This window comes from Ursus arctos, unplaced genomic scaffold (assembly GCF_023065955.2).
Source record: "Ursus arctos isolate Adak ecotype North America unplaced genomic scaffold, UrsArc2.0 scaffold_1, whole genome shotgun sequence".
In the NCBI taxonomy this organism is placed as follows: Eukaryota; Metazoa; Chordata; class Mammalia; order Carnivora; family Ursidae; genus Ursus; species Ursus arctos.
The window spans coordinates 58,329,983-58,353,273 of NW_026622763.1; the positions used below are offsets into that span (position 1 = coordinate 58,329,983).

Here is a 23,291-nt window from a genome sequence, read left to right on the forward strand (position 1 = left end):
TAATACAGCACTTCTCTCCCTGGATCTACTTTGTCTTATAAAAACCACTTTAGTTCAGGTTACTAAATCTGGATAAAGTAAACAGCTAGAAGAAACCGACTCTAACATATTTATGAAAATTCGTTTTCACTTTCAGGAAACATTGTTTGAATGTCTGATATGTATGGCACTATGTTAGACTACGGATTTGAAAAACATGATTCGTGAGAGAAAGCTCCTATGCCAAATCCTTTGAAAAATAACAAGACATACAAATAAATAACTCCACTGTAACATGGAACTGAAGAGAAATTTCACAGAGATATGAACTATTCAGTTGGAGAACAAATCTTAATTTAAAAATCCAAATGCAGTCAAAAAGCCAAAATATTGATCTCTGTGAATGGGTAAATTTTTTATATCACTGATGAACATTCATATTGGCCAGCTTTTTTTTTTTTTAAGGATTACAATAATTTTAACTAACCTAACTATAAGAAAGGAAAAATAGTATGTTTTTTAAAAGTAGCTGTAGCTTAAAAACTAAGAAAAAGGAAATCAAATAATGAACAACCTGTTCTGCATATTTACCTGCTTGCCTCCTTAATGGGAAAAAGAAACATTTAAAAATAAAAAATTATATTGCACGGAGGTGTAAACAAGCTCCAACTTCCTCTTATTTTATGACTAATTAATAGCAGTTTGAGTCAAACATTATCACAAGGAAACTGCCAAACAGTCTCATTAACTGCTGAATTTTTCTATAGTATATACAAAGTAGACTAATCTACGTAGGTGAATAAGCATGTGATCAAAATTTGTAATTTATGGGGGCGCCTGGGTGGCTCAGTCGTTAAGCGTCTGCCTTCGGCTCAGGGCGTGATCCTGGCGTTCTAGGATCGAGCCCCACATCAGGCTCCTCCGCTGGGAGCCTGCTTCTTCCTCTCCCACTCCCCCTGCTTGTGTTCCCTCTCTCAATGGCTGTCTCTCTCTCTCTGTCAAATAAATAAATAAAATCTTTAAAAAAAAAATTGTAATTTATGGTAGCCATAGTTTGGGGGCTATTTTATGCTGAATGCGACGATCTTAAAATCCTGTGTCTAATGTATGTAAGAAAGTTTTAAAAATTATTTCACTTAGCAACACAACGAGAAAATTGTTCAATATGTATGACATAGTTTTCTATAAAACTTGACTTCAAGATCCCAAACCAAATATGGAACACAAGACTCATTCGATTCATGGCAACACCAAACATAGTTCATTTATTGGACTGATCATTTACTGTAAGACACAGTCCTTCCTGTGTAGACACCCTGTAGACAAAAGTTAGGAAAAACCCTTAAGGAATTAATGATCTTACGGTAGAAAGCCAGCTGTAAAGATTTTCACAATTAAACATATCAGATTATATGTTCCTGAGAGAGCAACAGAGAAAAGAAGAAATAGGAGGAGGAAGAGAAGGACGAGGGGAAAAGGAGAGGGAAGAGAGAGAGACAGAAAACAAAACTGCAGTCTACTTTTTCTTTACAAGGCATAGCAATTATTTTGATTACATTAGGGAGAAGGCCTCAGTTCTTTGCTAATGATTTTTAACACATCTCCGCAACATCTGTTGTAAGCAAGGGGGGAACCAAAAATATTGAAGTCGTGAATCAGGATTTCGTAAATATGATTAAGTTAACGTGACTGGCACACACAAAAGTGCTAACAGGACATCTTGAGTAGGGAACATTATAACTGAATACTGAGGGATGACAGTGGGTAGAGGGGGATTTGAACTAGGCTTTGGTAGATGAACAGGATTTCACTAAGTAAAATAAAAAAATTTATCATTTTTAGATGTGATTCAAATAATAATCTCAATTTTCCTATTTCCTTTATCATAGAGTTCAGATTATAAATCAGAGTAGGCATTGAAAATAATATATTGTCAAATTCACCTTTAAAAATTCTCTAAATTGTTCATTAAGCAAACAAATGTTTATACCATGTGGTTACCTATAATCTCTAACAATAAAGATAGCAGTATGAGAAGGTCAGTGGAGCAGGGAGGCTGAGTCCAACCTCCGAGCATCCATTAGGCTCAGGAACCAGTCTTTAAGAGCAAGGAGAGGAAGGGCTGAAACAAGTAGGAAACTTGGTCCTGACAGCTAAGGAAGCTACAGCAAGGCTCAATGGAAAAACAAGGGATCCTCAGCTGAACCCTCCCAAACCTAGCAGATGAGTCCTCAGAACATCAAGGGGAAGATGTAAGCTTCACCTGAGGTAAAAATGGGCCCCACCCAGCTAGTGGACTTGCCTTGGCTAACAGGATGGAGAAAGGGAGGCAGACTAGGCTACGAACTGGCATACAGAGCTGAGCCACTAAGCTTGGAGGGCATGCTGACTGAAGATACCAACTCCTAGTACGGAAGGGTGCCACCGAGGACCCACTGGGACCACAGGAGGTAAACGTGGAGAAGCAGTGTAAGAGGGGCAGGAAAAGGATTCTGAAAAGACTAAACAACACATCTCCCTCTGTGTAAAAGATATCTGGCTAAATCTGAGTGCTCTCGTCTAATTTGGCTCAATCAAGAGCCAGTTCCACACCAGGTCTCCTCTTTACATCCCTAGCTTTTAGCACAGTCAGCCACCTACTATGCCCACGATTAGTTAACTGCTTAAGTGCCACTGGACCAATGAGTACAAGTCCCAAAGAGGCAGATTTCAGAACAATATATGAAAGTATCTACTGACAGACAGATCTAGCTTGAGACAGTGAACTCCCACCAAAAAAGATATACAAGCATGGGCTGGGTGTCTACCAAGCCTTACATTCGACAGTACCATACTCGACAGAATTTAGAAAAGATGGCAGCAGAACATGCCTCAGTCTGTAAGTCTTATTAATTCAGTTTATTAAACACCTACCAGGCACCTGGCCTAGTACCTGGTGTCTACCACTAAGCTCAGTCTACTGGTTCTCTTTTTAAAGAAGGAAAGCAGCAGGGCCTAGATCTGTAATTAAATAAAAATATACCTTCCCCTTTACTGACTCCAAGACCCACGGAGTGATGTGTCCGCTTGTAGATCTGTGCAATTGAAAATAAGTGGAATAGTTTGCTCTCCTGCCAAGTCCACTGACAGGCAGAGGAACAGTTCAGAGAGTAGACGGCGTTACTGGTTCCTGTTAACTGCTCTCACTGCATTTACTATTCTCCCTTCCTTATAACCTGCCTCAGCGACACTAGACTCTTTGTCTTTAAATGTGCTGTTCCATCTGCCTGGCATACTCTTTTCCCAGTTATTTGTATGGCTAACTTCCTTACATCCTTCAAGGTTCTGTTCAAATGGCTACCTTTTCAGTGGGCCCTCCCTATCAAAAATTGCAACCCCCAATGCTAATGATCAACTTTACCCTATTTCTTTTGTCTATAGCATGAGTCTAGCTCTTAAGAACACTATCCCACACCATTTACTTATGGATGAAGTTTATAATTTATTTTCTGTCTTCCCCCATTAGAATGCAAACTCCATGAGACCAAGGATTTGTTTTGTTCACCATTTTACCTAAAGTGCTTAGAATAGTCATTGGGACATAGTAAGAATTCAGTGAATATTTGTTCAACAAGTGTATAATGTCTAAAGGACAGCACAGAAAAAAGAGCTTGTTTATGCACATGAAATGCAATAAAAGGCTCCCTTGTAGATAGACATGCAGGAACTATGATTAACTGAGGAAGGAGATGCCTGTCTTCCATTTCACGCTCATTCACGGAAGTATGCTCTTTAAGAAGAATGGTGGAATTCCCTGCCCTGTTAATTATTCTTCTTTTGCATGTGCTCACTCACATGCACTTTCTTGATTTGTGCAGGCAATGATACACATATATGCATACATGTACATGGACATACACACATACATCTTGCACGTTCTCTCACTTGCCCTCTTGCACACTATTGCTTCTATCTGACTACGTAGCTACACCTGAAATTGTGTAAGTTACATATGTGTATGACGCCATTCTACTGTCTGGTTCTACAGGTACAAGTTTATGTTCTTCATTATAAATTACAAACACTTACTTTTATCTGTGCCACACTACTTTTCATTTTCTGTTGCCAGTTGATCTGATAAATCAAAAACTCCTTAAGTTGGTCCAAAAAACAGGTACCAAATGGTATGAATTCCTTGACAGTTTACTTTTTCTGTCTGCAAATGTCACCTGAAAGGTATACCAAAGAAAGCTTTGTTAACACTGACAAAATGTATGTGAAATAACAACATATTATTTACACACAATGACTATTTGACCATCTTATTTTTCTTAATCAGTAGGCACAGATATATAATCAATAATTAAATAAAAATTCAAAACTTCCTTAAACAGTTCCACTTAACAATGTATAAAGAACACATTCATAGAAAAGACCCTGAATAAGAGAGCAAATAACAAGGGCTTATTAAGGTATTTTAGTGTAATGACCGAGAGGAACAAAACTCAATTTAATAATTGATGTCAGATAACTTTATTCAAATTGTTTTCAGTGAGGGACACCTAAATCTATATCATAAAACAGTACTGTGATAATATAAAAAACAAGTGAACAGAAGAAATAATTATATCAGATAAACTCTATATAAACAGAGTATAAAATATCCCATTTCTATATAAACTAAGAATGAATTATCCAATGTTCTTGTAATAATGATCACTCAGAAATAAATATGCTCTGTGTAAAAATATAAGTAAATTTTAATGTAATCTATCAAAGGCACATGACTTCTGATATATGCAGGTATAAGAACTAAGTTATTTGGCTCAGAATAAACCTAATCACCAACAGTAAATGCTAAAATAAAGTTTTTTTTTCGATATCCGTTAATTACATTTCAGGAATTTTCGAAAAATGCTGAACTGCTACTTATGTTAACACAGGACTACCATTTAAGTACTTAATTGTAATTACATATCTAAGTGGTTTATGGTTTGGTGAATGAAATTACAAAAGGTAATGAAATTACAAAAGTCAAATGAAATAGAAGAAAATAAAAGAGGTAGAGAATATACAGAAAGAACTGTGCCCAGTACCAAAATAACTGAATACAACTAGGAAAAGTTTTACATTTGAATGCCAGAAACGATTACAGATTATCTAGTTCAATTCATTTTTAAAGATAAAAATACTGAAGGTCAGATTAAATCATTTCAATGCCCTAAGCTATACTACCAGAAACTTAGCCTAGGGATACCCAATTAAGTTTTCTTTCCACTAGACCACATACACAAATAATCTTGACACTATGAAGTGACAGAGAGCTACTATCATTTAATGCACATAGGGATGTACACAAATCACTAGGTCTATTACAGCGGTTAGCATGGCATCAAAGTTCTTAAAAGCAATATATATGAGTGTATGAGATTATTTACAAACTTAATCTATAAAGGATAATTGCAATCTACAGAACATCACCACTTCTGTATTTGTAGCTGCAGTTAGACTAACATGCCTCTAGGGGACTCCCAGCAGGGAGAGAGCCAGAGGAGAGAAGCACCACGTGCCCAACTCTCTGACCACCTGTGAACGAACACATGTACAAAACAGAGTAATGCTAAGGCACAGAGTTCTGTGAATATGAACTGCCACCTAAGAGAACTTACAATTTAGTCTAATCAAGTTAATTGCCTAAAAAGTCACCACTCCTCAGAGGAATGTAACAGAATCTACAGTCATAACATAACAGTAACAATGTCCAGGATACAATTAAAATAACTTACCAGAAAACTGTGGTCCAAGCTTAAGAAAAAAGACAATCAATGGAGACCAAAATTGAGATGACCCAGATGATGGAACTGGCATACAAAGTTTTTAGAGCTTATTCAAAAGTGCAAAGGAAAACACGCTCACAAGGAATAAAAGCAGGAAAGTTCAGCAAAAACAAAGCAAAAGGAAAAAGAAAATAGAACCAAACCGAATTTCTAAAACTGAAAAATACATGAAGTGAAAAATTCACTGGTTAGACTTAAAGCAAAATGGAGATAAAAGAAAGTCAATGAATGTGAAGTAAGATAAAAAGAAATTAACCAATCTAAAAACAGACCAAAAAAATTTAATGAACAATATCAGGGACATGTGGTATAATATCAAAGGACCTAATATGTGTGCAATCAAAGTTCAAGAAGGAAAGAGAAAAAATGGAATAAAAAAATTTCTCCCGTATTTGGCAAAAGGCATAAATCTACAGATTCTTGAAGCTCAGGGAATCCTAGGTAGGAGAAATACAAAGAAAACCATGCCTATGCACATAGTCATAGATAATGGTCAAAGCTTAACTGCTGAAAATCAAAGATAAAGGGAAAATCCTGAGAGCAGCAAGAAGGGAAAAAAAATATATTACACATACAGGGAAATAACCATTCAAATTACTACTGACTTCTTATCAGAAACTAAGGAGACAAGAAGACAATCTTAAAAGTGCTGAAAGATAAAAAACTGTTAACCTAGAATTCCAGGAAAAATAAATCTTAAGAATGAAAATAAAGACATTTACTAATTAAAACAAACAAAAGAAAACTAAGAGAAAGTAAGAGAATGTGTCACCAGCAGACCTGTACTACAAGAAATGCTAGAGTTCTCAGGCTGTAGGGAAATGATACCAGATGGAGACTGGAAAAGGAATGAAAAACAGTGGAAATGGTAACTTTCCCAGGAAGTATAAAAGGCTACTTTTTCCTTCACTTAAAATACATTGGTTTATTTAAAGCAAAAATTAACATCTTGAGGGGTTACAGTGTATGTAATTAGAGTATACGTGATATGTAGCATATAGGAGGAGGAGGTAAAATAGACCTACATGATCTAAGGCTTCTAAATTTTTTGTGAATTGGTAGTAATAGCAACTCTAAGAAACTTGGAAAGTTAAGGACTAACAAAGTAATGTAAAAAATATAGCTAAAAAGTCTGTAGATAAATTAAAATGGAATTTTAAAAACTATTTAAATAATTTAAAAGGACAAGATAGAAGGAACAAAGGAACAAAAAACTGAAGGGAAATTAAAAAAAAAAAGATGGCGGACCTAAATCTAACTGCTGATTTTATCAAATATTAATGAACAAACATGTCTAATAAACAGAAGCTAGTTCTGTCCTCCCCGCAGATGGACACAACCCTGAAGGCAAGATCTTGTCTTGAAAGGGTTTTAGCCACGTGACTGCTTAACAAGAGGACTTTGTGCCATAACATACAAATCACGCGAGTCTTCTTTTTTTACATGACTCTTTTCAGAGGTCCTGTTTTTATAGCTATAAATGTATAGAGCTATAAAATTCAAAATTTTACTCAATTAACTTTCGCCTAAAGGTAATGGTTAATTTTTTTTTTACCTCTACCAGCACAACCAGCATATCATTTCTAACAAATACTTATCACCTTTATCACCCAATATTATTTATATATACACTCATTCAACAACAAATAATATTTACTACACTTCTATTATTTTGCCAGGCATCTTTCTAGATACTGGGTAGACAGCAGTGAACACCCACAACAAAATCCCCTGCCCACATGGAGCTTATATTCTAGTTACAAAACATAAATCTAAATTGATAAGCAAAGCACTAAGCAGCTCAAGCAAAGTGGCTTGTTGGGCTTCTTCTACTTTTTTTATACATGCCAGTTTCAAATCATTATTTAATATAAACCTGGTTCACTAAGTCATTATGTTACATCAAATTATGAACACTTGTGTGATAGAAGTACGAGAACCTATATGGGGGCCCACCTGACTTACTAAATCAGGTGTGTGTGTGGGGGCGGGCAGAGGGGAGGACTAGGCAAGCTGGTTCTATAAAAGCATCCCCAAGGTATTTCCAATATCCAACTCTTCCCCAGGTTTCCTCAGCTTTCCGATTTTGGATGAGAAATCTTGGTTCTCAATTTGTCATAAACCATGAATAACGAATATAAAACACAGAGACTTCATAGCCTCCCTCCCTTATAGTGAAATACATAGTCATAAATCATTTGGAAAGGGACACATACATTCCAAATGTATTAATCCATACTAACTCACTGGTAAGAAGCATATATACGCATGCAAAATAATATCAATTATCAGTGATTTTTAAATCTGAGAGATTCTGGGCACAATTCATAGGGAGAAAATTCTCACTGGTTATGCAATGATGACTGCCACAGCGCAGGCTCTTTAGGAGTTTAAAAAATGTGCCATAATAATGAAGTAACATTACCTACTGCAACATGGGCACAAGCACAACTTTAAGCACTGAAATGGAGTCATCCAGATGACAAAATGTCTATAAAGTGCTTTTATTATTCTTAAAATGAATATAAGACATGAAAAATTGAGATAGGAAAAGAGAAAAAAAAACTACATTAACGGCCTTCCTAGGTAAACTAGATACAAATTTCATATATATTCACATACAAGGACTGAAATAATTTCTGCAAAAATTTTTTTGCTTATAGGTTTAAATATGCTTATTAATTAATGAGATTTGGAATATACCTTATGGAAAAATTAAAAGCCTAGAGAATTGTCAGTGTCCTTCATTTGTTTTATGTCCAGGATAATCAGTGACTAAGTCCTTATAAAACTGATACTATATTATACCTCCATGGAGGATTCCACTCTCTTCTATCCTAATATTATCATATAAATTAATCAGAGTCACTTATTGTCTACAGGCGTTTTTGCTTCCCTACATTCAACTAAACACTCCTTCTATAAACTAACATTAAGAATTTAACTGTACAGAAGGAACATCAAAAGAAATCTGTGTGAAAGACTTTACTCAGTACTGTTCACTATTTACAGGAAATGACCTGATGGATACTGCTGCCATGATCACCACCACACATCACCTGTGACTGATTTCCAGGACTTTTTGGGTCCAGAAGCAGAAAACACTGAAAACTACTTCTGTCCAAGGCTATCAGAATAAGGCTCTCCTTCCCCTGATAGTAGAAACGCTACTTCTTTGCATATTTTTGTTTTTTATCCCCTTATTTATTTTTTCCCTATCTGCTGGTTGATGCTTCTAAATCTGTACAATGGAACTTTCTGCATTGATGGAAAGGTTCACATTCTGCACTGTCAGTAGCCACTTCATTAACACAACAGCTACTGGCCATATGTGGCTATTGAGCACTTCAAATGTGCCTAGTGGATTTAAGAAAATCATTTTTATAAGATTTTAATTAAGTTTACACATATTGGACAACATATTTCTAAATGATTATTAGACATTTAGGCCTTTCAGTCATGGTACTTCAAGATCCTTGTCCTTGACAATCTCCAGATATGGTGTTAATTCTTTAGATACTGACAAAGCAAAGTAACTCAAACCCAATTTACAGGAAAAGTCACTTGGTTATTTTCTAAGAAAGGTTCAGATTATGGGAAATACGGGATAACATAATAATCCTGGTCCTAGAGCTCATCTATGTTGCAATCACCGATGTGGGATCTCCAGAGTCTTAAATGCAGTGCAGCCACCACTACACTAAATGATCATTTAACATAAACAGCGAGAAAATCTGGTACTAGAGATACTATGACAATCACAAACTTGATACATGATCATGACCCACTGAACAACAGTAAAGATATGGACTGATCGTATTTCGAGAAGATAATGGTCTATTCTGCAGCTTAGGCTGAGTAACCCCAATATCAGCTATAAAGAGAGAACTGACAAATGAAATATGAACCACTACTTGTAAAATGGACTCCACTGATTTGCAAAACTGAAATATCGTGCCAGTTTAAGCCACAATATACTTATCGTGGATTAGCTAAGGTCAGATTCTTATTTCTAGTTATTTTAGACCCATCTGTTCCAAAGTAAGACCACAAAATGATGTTTGCAAGGATCTGTATGTTCTGAAGATAAGACCATCTACTGTTCTGGCAATTTACTAGTTTACAATTTCTGCCTAATCCCTGCCAAGACCATCTGATATCTACCTCTACTCTCACAAAGTCTGTAAGTACCCTTCTTAAACCCCCTTTTTGAGATACCCCATGGTCCCTCATAGTATGCTGTCTCCCTTGCTGCAGAAAATTAACAAACTTGACTTTGATTACTAATTAGGTATGTTATTGGTGATTACTCACTGGTGAGCTTTAACATATATGACAAATGACCCCGTTTCTCTAAAAATTCAATGCCATGGGGAAAAAAGAAGAAAAAAAATTAAAAAAAAAAGCAGGGTAGTTTCTACAGAACAAAAGAGACTTAACAGATTTAATGTAATGTGTGGCCCTTGTTTAGATCCCGAGTTGAACAATTTCCCTTCTCTAAAATGGGATGTATTTATATAGTAGAACCCATGTTAGTAACTTGAATTCATTACTAACTCAACTGACTAATAAACTCTACCCAACTGTCCTTCTAAAATGGTGGTGGGCTGAAGTTCTTATTTCTACATAAACGATGAAATATTGGAAGAGAACATTTTCTAATCTAGTTTGATTGTGAACTTGCTGAAATTATTAGCATATTCATATCACGGTTTTTTGGGGAAGAATAAGATACGGTGGGATATCGACTCTTGGAATTACTTACTTCCTTATCATATATTTTCTATTCAAGAGAACTTATCTTAGTATGTACTTGAAATAAGACTCATTTCAAAATCACCTGTTACCTAAATACTGTGCCCAAGTTGATAATGGAGATACTTTCAGCTCTAATGCCAATACACAAACTTTTAAAAAGTATTTTCTGGAGCGCCTGGGTGGCTCAGTCAGTTAAGCATCTGGCTCTTGGTTTCGGCTCAGGTTGTGATTTCATGGGTTGTGAGATGGAGCCCCACGTCAGGCTCCATGCTCAGGGGGTGTCTTGCTTAAAGATTCTCTCCCTCTGCCCCTCCCCTACTCTCATGCATGGGCGTCTCTCTCTAATATAAATAACATATCTTAAAAAAAAATTTTTAAGTTATTTCCCTCAACTATATAAACATATGTTCCATTGACACAAAAGTCATTTTAAAATAATATAATGGTGAGTGTCCCAAAGCTCACATGCAATGGTGAATGTAGGCTAACCATTACTGTTCAAAACTAGCCAACAGAACTGTCAATGTACACAGGAGCTCCTCAACAAACTAATTTACCATTGACACTAATAGAGTCTATAGCACATTACAATGAGGTTCCTGGATACCCAGAGATTAACCAATTAACTACATATACTTCCCATTTTAGAAGTCTGAAATGTGAAATTTAAGTTAAGATAATAACCAGCAATAAAGAATGATAAATTACTGCAGCCACAAAGATACAACACTAAGCATTTCATTTACAGCTTCTTATTCAAGCCTCATAATTACCCTGCTTTATTTTTTTAGCCTTATTTTTCAATGGGAGAACTGAGGTTCAAAGAGTTGAAGCAATGTGTCCAAGTAAATTATAGCTAGTAAATGGCAGAGCTAAAATCCAGGTTTTTCTGATGCCAAAACCATCTGATATTGCATCCCAATGAAAATGATAACATTAATATATTGATACCAAATTGGTAAACTAAAAATGTAAACAGATATAGTCTCTACAATCCAGAAAATCTTCCTATCCTAAACTGATCCATTTTTCCAAAGTTCCAGATAGCAAAGGTGTTGATATTAATATAAGGCCATACCTACTCCTTTTTAAATATGCGATATAAAATTTTAAAGGTTCCCTTTATTTTATCGGCATAGCTATTATTCACTCTATAAGCAAGTAAGTCACTTTATTGTGAAAAATTCAACATTTTCCTTGGCTATCCTTCTTGGTTCTGAAACCTGGCTTCTATTCTCAACTTATCTACACATACATACACCCAGCAATTTTCTGTATATTTTATTTCAAATTACCTTACTTAACTAAACTTATCGAGTTTTCTTTCTGATAAGTGTGTATCGTCTTTCCCTTTCTACCCTTCAACCATCATCACCAAATAATTTTCTGGCAATCAAACACAATCTGTTAGATTTCCATGTCCCAAAATGCAACTGTGAAATTGACAATATTATGAAGAGGACTGCTACTACGGTTCTAACAAAAAATGCATAAAGTCCTATCATCATCCAGATTTATACAGAATATGCCCATAGGGAAATTCTGAGAGTTCAACATGTGCATGCTTGATACTTAGACTAATTGGAAATTCCTGCAATGAGAGCAATTTATCTAGAGGTTATAGCTCTCTCTGCTCTTCTTAGTATCACTGTGTGGATTTTATGATGAATTATTAAATTTCTCTCTCCTGTCACAAATAAGCAATTCAGCAAAACCACACCTGCTCCCCTGGACAAGGAGGGCATTTTATAATAAGGAGATATAGTTTAAAAATAATTTTCCTATCAGTTTCAGCAAGCATCAGAAAACAAAATATTTAGTAACATTTGTAGGATGCATTTTAGGCTGTTAACTGGAAACTGAAATTGTAAATTCTGCAATTATCTCAAAAATTCAGAAGATGAAAACATACTCAACTAATGGCTGAAATGCACTGCGTTTTCAATTACTTTGGTTGAGTACTCCTACTGTCCCTCAGGCGTCTTCAATCAATGTTAAAGGAACTTACTGTAACTTACTATAAAAAATTAAAAAGGAGTCAACAAAATAGATTTCCTTTAGTTTGTTGTTCTCCATTCTACATAACAGCACACTTGGCGAACTTCAACCACTGTGACAGAGTTAAAAAAAAAAACAAAAAACAAAACTTAGTTGTTCAACAGGGAAAATGATAACATTAAATAATATTCAAAAGAAAAACTAGTTTGAAATGTTCTAAATGCAAAACTGAATGGGGGCGGGGAGGTGGTAATGGGATCCTTAAGAAAATCTCCGAACAGGACCCAAGCCCCTGGCCTTCCACATGGTGATGTTCCTTCTCAGGGAACAGATGTGAAAAAAGATTGGCCACATTTCTTAACTTATTATGTCCTAACTATGGCAAGATTGCTATGGCCTTTACATATCTGTATTGAAGGAAAATCTTTTGTTTAAGAAAACAGCTTTCCTACTGTTTTTTCTTGCTATTTTTAAAAATATTAGTGAGAAATATGCCGCATAAACGTCACATAAGGAAAAATGTTGTAATTTGATTTCAAAATAGTTTTACGATTTCAAGAAAATAAAAGCACGCAAACACTACTATCATTTTGAGAAAAAGTCATCAGGTATAGGTAACAATCCCTAATCTGCAATTACGAAATCTGAAAAGCTCTGAAAACACTAAAGGTTTTTCTTTACCTTTTTTTTTTTTTTAACAGAAGTATAGTCGACACACAATGTTATATTAGTTTTAGGTGTACAACATAGGGATTTGACAACTCTATACATTATGCTATGCTCAGCACAACTTCTAAAGATTTTCCTTAAACTCATGGGAAACTCATTTGGCACCAACCTGAGACTTAGGTGACTCTTTCATTGATGCACTGCAGAAATACTAATGTGTTTGATTAGAAGATGTTACCCCGGATCCCCAAATAGTGATTACTTCATAAATATATATGCACTGTGTTTCTTTAAAATCTGAAAAATTCTAAATGTCAAAACAGTTCTGGCTCCAAGAATTACAAATAAAGAAGTGGAGACCTGTATTTCCTGTTGTTTGCTTCCTAGTCAATGCGTACATCAGGTGTGCTCTTTGACTTAGAACCATTTGAAAGACTGAAGATTCCCATGTTCAAGTACAGGGATGAAAGTTTTGCAGACAGTACCTGCACTACTGTTTGTATAAGAATGAACAAAATATAAAACACTTTCATTAGTTTCTGACTCTATATAGGGGAGACAGCCCCAATTTGGGGACATCTTAAGACAGATTCAGATGAGTAAAAAAAAAAAAAAAAAAAGACAAAATCTGAAAGTTTTTATCATTTTAATGAACTCAGTGATACCAACAACCATACTAAAAATGACTCATTATAAACTGAGAGGAGTTATTATCCCTCATTCATTTCCCTATATGATGAAGCTGGTCCATAATGGTCTGTACTTAACCAAATAAACTGAAAAGTGATGTGATCATTTCAGTATGCTACTTTATTTTTTTTTTAATTCCTTTGTTGGTACGTAGGAAGATCCTCTAATGTGCTCCTTTTCACCAGAATGTAGGTTCTTGAAGAGTAGGATTTGTAATTTTTTTTTGTTTCAAGATTCTACCATCTTTTTCTTGATTCATAGTATTGATTTCCAATTTAGTTGGTTTTCAAGAAAAATTCTACATACTGAACTACTTTACTGATTCACTTAAATATAAATTATGACATTTATAGGGCAAATTCCCTTTATCCTGTTCCCTCTCAAGTTCCATTCTCTTTCTCTTTCCCTACATAGCCAAGTTTTTACTGATACTTATTTTGATAGATGAGTCTACACTTGATGCCTACAATTCTTACCCTCCATTAATCCCTCTTACACCCCACAATTTGGTTTTCCACTCCCACTACTTCATCGTACTTTTTGAAGTTACACAATGACTTCCTTGTTGCTAAATCCAGGGGCCACTTCCTTCTTTAACCTGACATTTGTCTAGCAACTGGTAGTGCTAAATCCGTCTTCTTTAAGTTCTGGAATCTCAACTTATAGGGACACCACGTTTATCTGGTTTTCCTTGTCTCTCTTCTCCTGTCCACCCCCTAACATTTATTATCCTGTAGAGTTTAATCTTTGCTTATGCATTTCGTCTGCCCTGTTCATTGCCATTTTCCCAACAGAGAAAGCCCTCTATACATATTTGTTTAATGAACAAATGAATATTCTTTATCTTTTCTTTCTCCATATTCTCTCTGGAAGACCATCTCCATCCTCACACTTTCAACTAACATTTATGAGTATGACTGTTACTTCGGCCTCATCTTCTCTACAGAGTTCCAAATCTTTACATCCAAATGTCTATAGAAAAAAACACCCACGTGGATGCCCCAAAGGCCCTGAGAACTAGGGAAGTCCAAATTGGCACTCATCATTTCCTCTTCTCAAACCACCTCTTCCTCTAAGATATTACTTACAAAGCCAGCTAAGTGACAATTTCCTTTTCCTTCCTCCCAATTAGTCACCAAATCCTAAAAATTCAAGTTCATAAATAGGACATAGAATCAAATCTACTCCCCTCCTCATTCTCTCTGCCATTGTACACAGAAGAAGGTAGGGAGGGGGAAGGTTCGGTTTCAAAAGTTTCCATAATCAGACAACCTTAATTTCATTTTAGAGGAAGTTACATTTTTTTTGACCTTTTTAATAAGATTTCTCACAAGGTCTTCTTTATGTCTAGGTTATAAGAACTTTTCTAATTTAGCTCTAAAATATTACTTATGTATACATCTAACTGGTGAGGTTCCATTGTATTCCACCCATATAGGACAAAGGTATCTTTAAATATCTGCAAAGCTGTCCATAGGGAAACCTAGTCCTTAAATTAAAAGCACATCCCACCACAATATATTCAATATTATCTCATGCTTTCCAAGTTACCTTCTAAGTTTTTAAAATGGAAATTCTGTCTCAATGGCTCAATTACCAACAATCTGTTTCTGCATATGATTGCTATTCAATAGCACTTCTCTAATTACTGAATAAAAACAAATCCTAAGGGAGAGATCTGCTACTACTGCACCCTTAAACACTTGTATTTACATCCTCCTAAGCCCACCTCATCTTGCCCCTATACCCCTTGGTTCACAATTCAACTGCATGGCAACAGGAGTTAACTTTCCTCATTAACTCCAGCATCTTCATTCAATGAACAAATATTATCATTATGGGTTTTCTTGGTCTAGTGAGTAAGCTAAATTTACATCCATTTTTACCATCACAGAGAAGAGACAGAACTTAAATTTCAAATGTATACCATAACCCTCACCACTTAATAGTAAAGGAACAGCCTTGTAGTAAAGAAATAGCTCTAGTGCTCCTTATCACCCACTGAATGCTTCCTTTTTCATTTTGCGTTAAAGTTTGAATTTGTGCAAAAGAGACTTTTTTTGTGAGGTCATAAAAATTGAGAAACTTTGTATAACACAAACAGGTAAACGGAACTGAAAAATCGATGCGGACGGAGCCATAACTGATACTTATATTAAGAAGTCGTACAGTAAAGTACTTATAGAAAAAATAAGAAAGTATAAGGTTAAGAAAAAGAGCAGTATGGTCATGGTCTTTTTCTTTCTGGTTTTTGCTTTATCCCCTATTCTTTGCAAACAAATTAAGAATAGAGATTAAAGGCAGTGTCTGTGAACAGTGAGGTGATATATACATTGCTCTGCACACAAGGCACTGATGTCTGAGAGATGAAAGTTCCTATCCTCAGTCAGAGAAGAAAAGTTTAAGCGTTGTAGCATTGTTATAGACATAGTACTTCTGGAAAAGAGGAAGTGCAATTAAGTGGGTCTGAGGCATACAGAAAGAAGTGGTTCTAGAAGCTGCATCCTGAAGTACAAGCAGGAGATGGGGAAAGGTCACTTCCCATTTGGAAAGGGGAAAAAGGTCATTCAGGCATTGAAATTAGCACGTGTAAAGACTCGAGATATAAGAGTTTAGGCGATTCTCAGCTGTTTGAGCAGAGTACAGGGTGTATACAGAAAATTGAGCAGAAATGAGATGGAACATGAAACTCAAGAAACTAAAGCATGAAAGACCTTGTATCAGACCACTGGATTCTTGAGGTTCTCGGTCACTACTGTATATCAAGAACCTAGGACAGTGCTTGCCACTTAATAGGTTCCAATTCCAAAATTAAATATGGGGGTGTGTGTAGACTTCTAATGATTATCCCTATTTCTTCCTCCATATTTTGACAGATGCTTTACCATAGAATACCACAAAAAACTTGTCTCACCTATCTACCACGACTTCTAAGAATCCCCAAGATGTTTGTCATCAACTGCATCAAGACAGCACTACCATCAAGTGTCATCCCGTCTTCATTCCATGTTAACCTGGAAAGCTGTCTGAATAAACTTCCCTCTTGAGATGAAAAAAATACCAGTTCCTTTAAACGCGCTGCAAGAGGAAATCTGACCCTGAACGTATAGTTACTTTAACTTAAAAAAACACGTCTAATTATTGAGTATACTTCATGCCTTTAAACATTCATACCACTTTGTTCCCTCTCCCCAAAAACGTGTTCCTCCACTTGCCTAAATAAGTATATGGGCTGAATATATTCTGCAAACACTCACAGGACAGCTTTGAAAGCAGTCTTTCTCATTATTAATTAAAGAGCCATTTAGTAAACCACAGTCTAAGTTTTTAAAGAAAACGTAGAAGTGGTGGCCTCCACTGAGAAATTTATGAAGAAGCCCCCAGACACATAGCACTATATTCCACTACTGAGGCACCCCCGTCACCAAATCTAGAATAAAACTGTCTTGATAAAATAATTGAGGAAAGGACTCACAGAGCGACTTTTCACCGGGAAGTGCTGAACTCTGTCCTGATCCATTTGAATTAGGCCCAAAGTTAAGAAAAATATGAATCTTCACTGAGTTTCTTCCTCCCATTAGCTTTCTTCCCCCCAAGATGAATTTTATTTTTTATCTTCCAAGTTTCTATTTAAATTCAAGTTAGTTAACATACAGTGTAGCATTGGTTTCAAGAGTAGAATTTAGTGACTCATCACTTACATATAATACCCAGTGCTCATCACAAGTGCCCTCCTTAGTGCCCATCACCTATTTAGCCCATCCCCCTGTCCACCTCCCCTCCAGCAACCCTCCTTTCTTTCTACAGTTAAGAGTCGCTTACAGTTTGTCTCCTCTGTTTTTATCTTATTTTCTTTTTCTCTTCCTTCCCCATGTTCATATTTCGTTTCTTAAATTCCACATATGAGTGAAATCATATGGTATTTGTCTTTCTCTGACTTTTCTTTTTTTAAGATTTTATTTATCAATTTGTCAGAGAGAGAGAGCGAGCAGGAGCAGGGTGGAGAGGCAGAGGGAGAAGCAGGCTCCCTGTTGAGCAATAAGCCTGATGGGGACTCGATCCCACAACCCTGGGATCATGACCTGAGCCGAAGGCAGATGCTTAACCAACTGAGCCACACAGGGGTCCCTCTCTGACTGACTTATTTTGCTTAGCATAATACACTCCAGCTCTATCCATGTCATTACAAATGGCAAGATTTCATTCCTTTTGATGGCTGAATAATATCTACACCACAATATAATATATACACCACATCTTCTTTATCCATTCATCACTCAATGGACATTTGGGCTCTTTGCATAATTTGGCTCCAATTAGCTCTATAATCACAGGAGCCCTAATGTCTCCAGACCAAGGCAGCTTATGCCAACCTTTTGGTATCTGTTCTCTGGGAAAAGACTAACTTGGCTACAAATAGCAAAGGCTTGCTTTAATCCATTGCTTCCTCTCCTGATGTATTATTTTTGAAGAAAATGGTTTGAAAATTTGCACTTTGTTGTAGGCAATGAATTATCTCTTCCAATGTCCACTTGGGAAATGTATACGCTGATAAAATATCTAGGCTACACATTTAGTAAGTCGAGAAGTTTGCTGAAACTAATATGCCAGAGGCCTTTTTGTTTTATCACCTTCCCATGCTAAAATTTTCAAATTTAGATGGTAGAGAAATGCAACAAGGAAGCCCACGGGTCATCAGTAGGATCAGCTATATTACCAATAACCACCTCTTTCTTAAACTACCTCTAGGCCAGCCATAACTTATACCAAATTTAGGGACATACCAGGTAGTACAAAATTCAGTCTAGATACAAGTGGGTAATAACAGAAAATAATGTTTAGGGTAGGGCACAAACATTATAAATGTGTGCTCTCTTAGATGGTCTCAGGTATAAGTTAATGTAGGTCACCTGGCAATGTGCAATCATCAGGGAGAACAGTGAACCAGACCTCAGCCAAGTGAGGTGGGAAATGCTCCATGAAAGCGGCATGGGCACTTAAAAGTGCAAGGACAACATTCAAAACCAAAGGACAAGAACTGAGGCAAGAGAACTCATCAACTATATCACAGTAGTAACAATAATAGCTAACATTCTATGTCAGGCACTGCGCACAGTGACTTATATATATCATTTTTCTTTATCCTCAAAACAACTCACTAAGTTAGATATTATCATTCACATTTTTCAGATGAAGAAGCTGAAACTAGAGATGTTAGGTAACGTGCCCCAAGTGACAGACCTAATAAGTGCTGAATCAAGACTGGCATCTTTGGCGTAAAAGTCCATTATCCAGCATCAACACAAGTAGGTCTCCTCCTCCTACAGATGCTGCTGCTTGTCACAACGCTTCTGGGAACAAAGTCACACTTTTAATGCCAATTCTAAATTCGCTTTTCTACAGAAGGACGATAATTGAGGTTAACTTCCAAGTTCACAGGCAATCCAAAAACGAGCTTAAATACCATAAGGAGGAGGCAGGTTAACTAGTTTTCTGAAGGCCAAATTTGCCCGTTTTTCTATCTGCTATTGCTAGCCTGTGGGACACCTAAAAATGTAAAGGGAACTCTTACTACCCTTTCAATCACCTATTTCTTGCATCTGGAATATCCTTTCTCAAAATTTCTCCTTTATTTATCTCAAAAAGTCGTTGTGAGGATTAAGTCAAAATACATAAAGCGGATATTAGAGTTAGACTCAGTGAAAGGAACTATTACCGATATGTAGAAGTGTATTGTAGGATCCGGAGCTCGACAGTCACACTGGAGACCCAAGTTGGGGAGTATCACCTTATTGGAAGCAGATCAACTTATGAAAAGATAAAAGAGGGCAAAGAGCTCATTTAATGAGGAATGAAGAGCCCCAGGACTAAACACTAGAAAGCATCTTTATTTACGGGGCAAACGAATGGAAAAGAAACGAGTAATGAAATTTTAAAGAAGCTGTCACAGGTATATCACGGTAGAAAGAGGCAGTAAAAGTGGAACTTCCGCTGTTTTCTAATTACACTTCATTAATCCCACTCCCACGGCCTGGAGCCGGACACTAAGAAAGGCGCCTTGGAAGCCCAAACGACTGGAGAAGCTCTAAGTGACCGGTGCCGACAGGAGAAGAGGCCCAGCTCTGCGCTGGAGTTCAGCAACAAACACACCGCAGCGAGTCAGCCCCAGGAACCTCACCCGGGAACTAGGTCCCTCCGCGCAGTCAGGGACGGAGTTCACGCTCAGACTTCCCACCCTCTCAGAGTCCTCCGCCTGACCGGCTCTCACACCTCAGCGTCGCGGGCCGGCGGGCGCCAAGAGGAGAGCCACGCACGCCACGACGCTACCCACGGCGGTCCTAAGCAGCCGGTACCCACTCCTGGTCCCCTTTTAATTCCCACCCGGACCGGCAACCCGCCACCCCCACTCTGGTTCGCTGCCTGAGGCGAGTCTACGGAGTTCGGCAATTACCTGGAGCTACACCGCGCCGCCATTACACCGGATGCACGTCACTTCCCTTTCCCGACCCGGCAGTGCGAGGAAGGCGGTACGTGAAATACAGAAAAACCTGACGCTAAATTCACTTTAAAACATTTCCTATTAATTTACTTTAAGCACCTTATCATAATACCAAATTTAGAGCAGCTGGTCTGGTCACAATTTTCTCTTTCCAAGACGACGACAAAAGAGAAGTTAATTCAAACTACAAAGTCCAGCATGCGCCGCCTGCGAGGACGGAAATGACGTAGACAATTATAATTTTTTAGGCTTAGAAAGTCGCAATGTACGACGGGAATTGTAGTTCTTTTGGGTAGGCGCCGGAGCCGTAAAGGCGGCTCTTCTGAAACCTGGTAGAGATGAGGTTCTGGCAACATTTACTCTCAAGCTCGTTCTTTGCAGTTGGTAAAAAATAGACCTTACCAGTAACTTTTACGTAAAAATCTTAAGAAGAGAAGACACCTTTTTCAGGTTCTTTTTAGTAGTTATAAAAAGAATCTATATAAGCAAAAATGTTAGAAACGTTAAATGCCTGCAAAGTTCCAAGATTTCAAGCCTAAGGGAATGGGAGAATATTGGACCACAAACAAAGTGAAGTAAGAGGAGAAGCTAATTTTGTAGAGAGGGTGATGACTCTGTTTGAGTTTAAGTTACCAGCTGGCAAGACATCCTGAGGATAAGGAGATTGGCTGGCCAACTTGGAAATAGCCGACTGTGCAGAGATCAGAGGTAATCAGTGAAATAGTTTTCTTACTCTTTACTTTTCCATAGTAACAAAATCTAAAAGTTCAACTACTTGTTACTGTTTTGGAAACTGTCTTTTCCTAAAGCAACTGTATCTTTATGTTCCCCAACCTCCTAAACACCAGGACTGGTTTCTCCAAACATTTCTCTTTTGTTGGCAGGTTGAACTTGCAAATGAGGCAGTAGGTAGGTCAGCTATGGTAAATGGGCTTCATGCTCATGGACCCCATGCATACGCTTCATTTTTGTCACCATGACCATTTCACTCGAGCGTCCATTGTGCCAGCACTGGAGTGGCCAGGAACAAAAACAGGCTAACATCGACTAGCTGAGTAATTTTGTTTACTTGGCTGTTCAGTGTTTCTTCTATAACGAATGCTTTCTTGTGCACGTTGATGAGTGTTCAAAAGATCTTCATACTTTTTAACCACAACAATATGCATATCCACATAACTCTAACCTTTTAAGATTTCCTTGTGTGCGGTTTTTAAAATCTCTTTCTTTTCAGACCTCTGACCAGCCAGCCAAACTTTTTGCCATTTCCAGTTAGTCTGTTTATATTCTCACATCAGGCCACTTTTCCTTCCCATACAAAGTGGATGACCAGGTGCACCCCCTGAAGCTCTACCCACTAGGAAGACAGTCCCTCTCCTGTCTTCAGGGCTATTCGAGCGTGAGGCTGTACTGTAGCTGATGTCCAGTTTCAGGTTTCATCCACATACTTAGCCAATTCATCTGTAAACTAAGCTCAGTCATTGTTGTCTTTCTTCAGCTTGTTCAAGACACCCCCCACCCCCATACGGCCATCAGTGCAAGCTAAGAGAGGGGTATTGATGCAACTGAAGGGTGACCTCAAGGTCTGGACTCTCTATTCACGTGGATTGTTTGTGTCTTCTCGTCTTTGTGCTTCATCCCAAATACAATACTTTCATCTTATGATGAATTTTGATTGGGCCCTCCAGAATTTATAACTCGATGGGTTCAACAAGACATATTTCATTTTGTGTCATTTAGTGTCCCATGGTCAAACATTCCCCCCTTTTTTCCCCAATAGCATGCCAAGACCTAATTTTTAAAAGGTGTGCAACCTTGCTTCAAAACTCTGGGTGCCTGAACTGTGATTCTCCTACTAAGATTTCCCTAAACTCCATACTGCATCTTTTTCTAAAAGTGACAACTCTTGACACTCTAGAATATGCCAGATTCTACAACACAAGTGTCAAGGCTGCTTGCACCACCACTCAGACCTTCTGTAGAGCTCTTTGGCCAGGCCCTAAAGCTGGCAGCTTTTTATGTCACCTGGCATGAAGACCTGAAAAATATTCCTAGGTGTGGAGTATGTTGCTTACAGAACTCAAAGCATCCTCTTAGGCACTGTTCTTTCTTCTTTCTTGTAGGGGATGCAAGAGGCAGCAATTTATCTTCTACTTAGAAGGGGATGTTCTAGCACTCCTCAGAACACTGGGCATCTAAACCCTTTAATGAGGGATCCCTGATTCTTCATAAGGTTAATTTCCTACTTTCTGGAGCACAAACCTCCAGCATGCTAGCCACCTCTTGCTCAGCTTGTTTAATCAGCATGATGTCATTGATATAATGGATCATTAGGATACCCTATAGGATTTTCAGGTGATCCACATCTCCTTGGACTATATTATGAGAGAGAAAGGAGAGTTAACACAGCCCTGGGGCTAAAGTGTCAATGCATATTGTTGCCTGTTTATTTCATTTGTATATTAATATTTCTAATTGTATTTATTGATTGGGATAGAAAAGAATCCATTCTCCAAATCAGTGGCTGTATACATGAGGCCATATTATCCTGCTTTCACAGTGATACTTTGCTTGGTATGGCAACTGCAGTTGGGGCTGCTACTTTGTTGAATGTTGTTCTACAATCATTCTGCTAATTTATATGGTTTCTACAGGCCAGAGTGTCAAATTAAATGAAGGTGTGATGGGAACTACCATTCGGGCATCCTTAATATCCTTAAGGGTATTGCTAATCTCCACCATCCTCTGGCATTGTGATATTGTTTTAGATACAATCTCTTGGCCAGGAGAGGCAGTTTCAAAGATGTCTACTTGGACTTCCTCCCTGTAATAGTTCTTATTCCACAGTCCAAGAAAAATGAATGGAAATGACTCCCAACTGTGAA

General features: G+C 37.3%; 1 protein-coding gene across 1 annotated transcript in view; it reads right to left on the bottom strand.

Annotated features, from left to right (window-relative positions):
- Positions 1-20,562, bottom strand: part of CWC22 (CWC22 spliceosome associated protein homolog) — a 56,196-nt gene extending 35,634 nt beyond the window's left edge. Inside the window, exons 1-2 of the mRNA XM_026492407.4 lie at positions 20,362-20,562; positions 4,048-4,187 (exon numbers count right to left, since the gene is read on the bottom strand). Of these exons, the coding sequence (XP_026348192.1) occupies positions 4,048-4,074 (27 nt within the window). The 5' untranslated portion in view covers positions 4,075-4,187; positions 20,362-20,562. The remainder of the gene's footprint in view (positions 1-4,047; positions 4,188-20,361) is intronic.
- Between the last annotated feature and the right edge of the window lie 2,729 nt (positions 20,563-23,291).